Consider the following 1565-nt stretch of genomic DNA (forward strand, 5'->3'; position numbering starts at 1 on the left):
CCCGTAACTTTCTTTTCTTTCTTCCCATAATTTTCCCTTGAAGGAGGTAGATATGAACCCTTTTATTGTTCATATATGCAGGTGCATACAGTGTGGTCTTTCTCAGATAAAAGTAAAATAAATTTCCTTCTCTGGATTAAAAAGACTGATTCTCAGGGTTGGTGGAGAGCAATCAAGATTGGGGATGGGGATGGGTTAAGTACTGTTGATGTCGTATTGTCTGGTGTGTTTTGAAGGAGTGGTTTTGATCATGGTTACTTGCTTACTTACAGAGTATTAATTGCAGAGAAATATTCCTTCAGTGGAATATATTTGTAGATGATATAATTAAAATATTGATGGAGATCAGTACCACATATACAAAGGTTGAACAGCTTTGTTTTCAAGGCTTAATCTTTTTCTGTGAAGAATATGAAAATGTGGGTAGAATGGGTGTATTAATTGATTACTTGTTGACAGATTCTGTAGCTGAAGCGGAAGCAAGTGACCTGGAGGACGACATGGAAGGGATGGTGGAGGGTCTGGATGCTGCTTCTCGTCTTCTTGACCCTCATGATCTCCAGGATGTATTGAACCGTATCCCAGATCATGAGCTCACTCAGCTCTTTGATGCACCAGGTGTGTTCTTCTGTATATTATGAGTTAAATTTTTTGGTAGCATCATCTTCCTAAGTGTTTTTAGCTGAGTTTAAGCCACATAGATAATAACATGTTTTTAATTATTTTTACAGAAAGTAAAACCGGAGAATTTGTGGTTGCAAGTGAAGAGAAAGTTGAGCTTGAGACAGATCATGGTGAGGAAGATGAGGTTACTGCAGACTCACCACCTCCCAGCAGCAGCCCGGCTGCAGCCACACCAGCTGCAGCTTCTGCCGCCACCACCTCGCCCACACCGCCACTAGTAGAGGAAGGCACAACGCTTAGCCTCGATGAATCCACCCTGAATGACCTAGTAGCAGGAAACATCCCCATAGATTCAATCATCTCATCCTCATTCAACCAACAAGAACTTAACACCATCTCTCAGGCACTATCAAACATTGTGCAGGAAAACAATATTAACCTTGCGGGATTTGACCTCAATGCAGGCAACTCCTTTTCCGCCTCAGAGACAGGAGGCTCTGGGCCAGTGGGGGATGTCAGTGACAGTTCTCTGATGTCCCAGGCGAGTGATGCCACAAATCATACAGATTTTTGTGAAGCAGGACCGCCATTACCCGAGTGTAAAATAAATATATTGAACCAGCGACCTGGGATCATCACAGACACTGCCACTCTTTCACCACTAAAATAAGACCTTTTTAAAAAGTTTTGAATTATTTGCAGATTCGTCTGCTTTTGCTGCCCAAAAATATATTTGAAAAAAGATATACTGTACTAGTTGAGAGTTTTGCTATGGCAAGCATCGGTACAATATCGAGAGGAGGACTGGTTAAAAGGTACAATGTGATTAACATGAATTATTCCTGTGCAGTTGTGTGTTTACTTGTCAACAGTGTAACAGTGATGTTAATAAACTGTACATAATTGGCTTGTTCACTTTGTTAAAACACTTCTTGTAAGGT

At 41.0% G+C, this 1565-nt stretch overlaps 1 protein-coding gene across 1 annotated transcript in view; it reads left to right on the forward strand.

Annotated features, from left to right (window-relative positions):
- Window positions 1–1531, forward strand: part of LOC119587848 — a gene marked incomplete in the record, with an annotated part of 22467 nt that extends 20936 nt beyond the window's left edge. The window contains 2 exon segments of the mRNA XM_037936551.1: window positions 460–618; window positions 732–1531. Of these exon segments, the coding sequence (XP_037792479.1) occupies window positions 460–618; window positions 732–1294 (722 nt within the window).
- Between the last annotated feature and the right edge of the window lie 34 nt (window positions 1532–1565).

The sequence above is a fragment of the Penaeus monodon genome, chromosome 23, assembly GCF_015228065.2.
Source record: "Penaeus monodon isolate SGIC_2016 chromosome 23, NSTDA_Pmon_1, whole genome shotgun sequence".
NCBI classification, from domain to species: Eukaryota; Metazoa; Arthropoda; class Malacostraca; order Decapoda; family Penaeidae; genus Penaeus; species Penaeus monodon.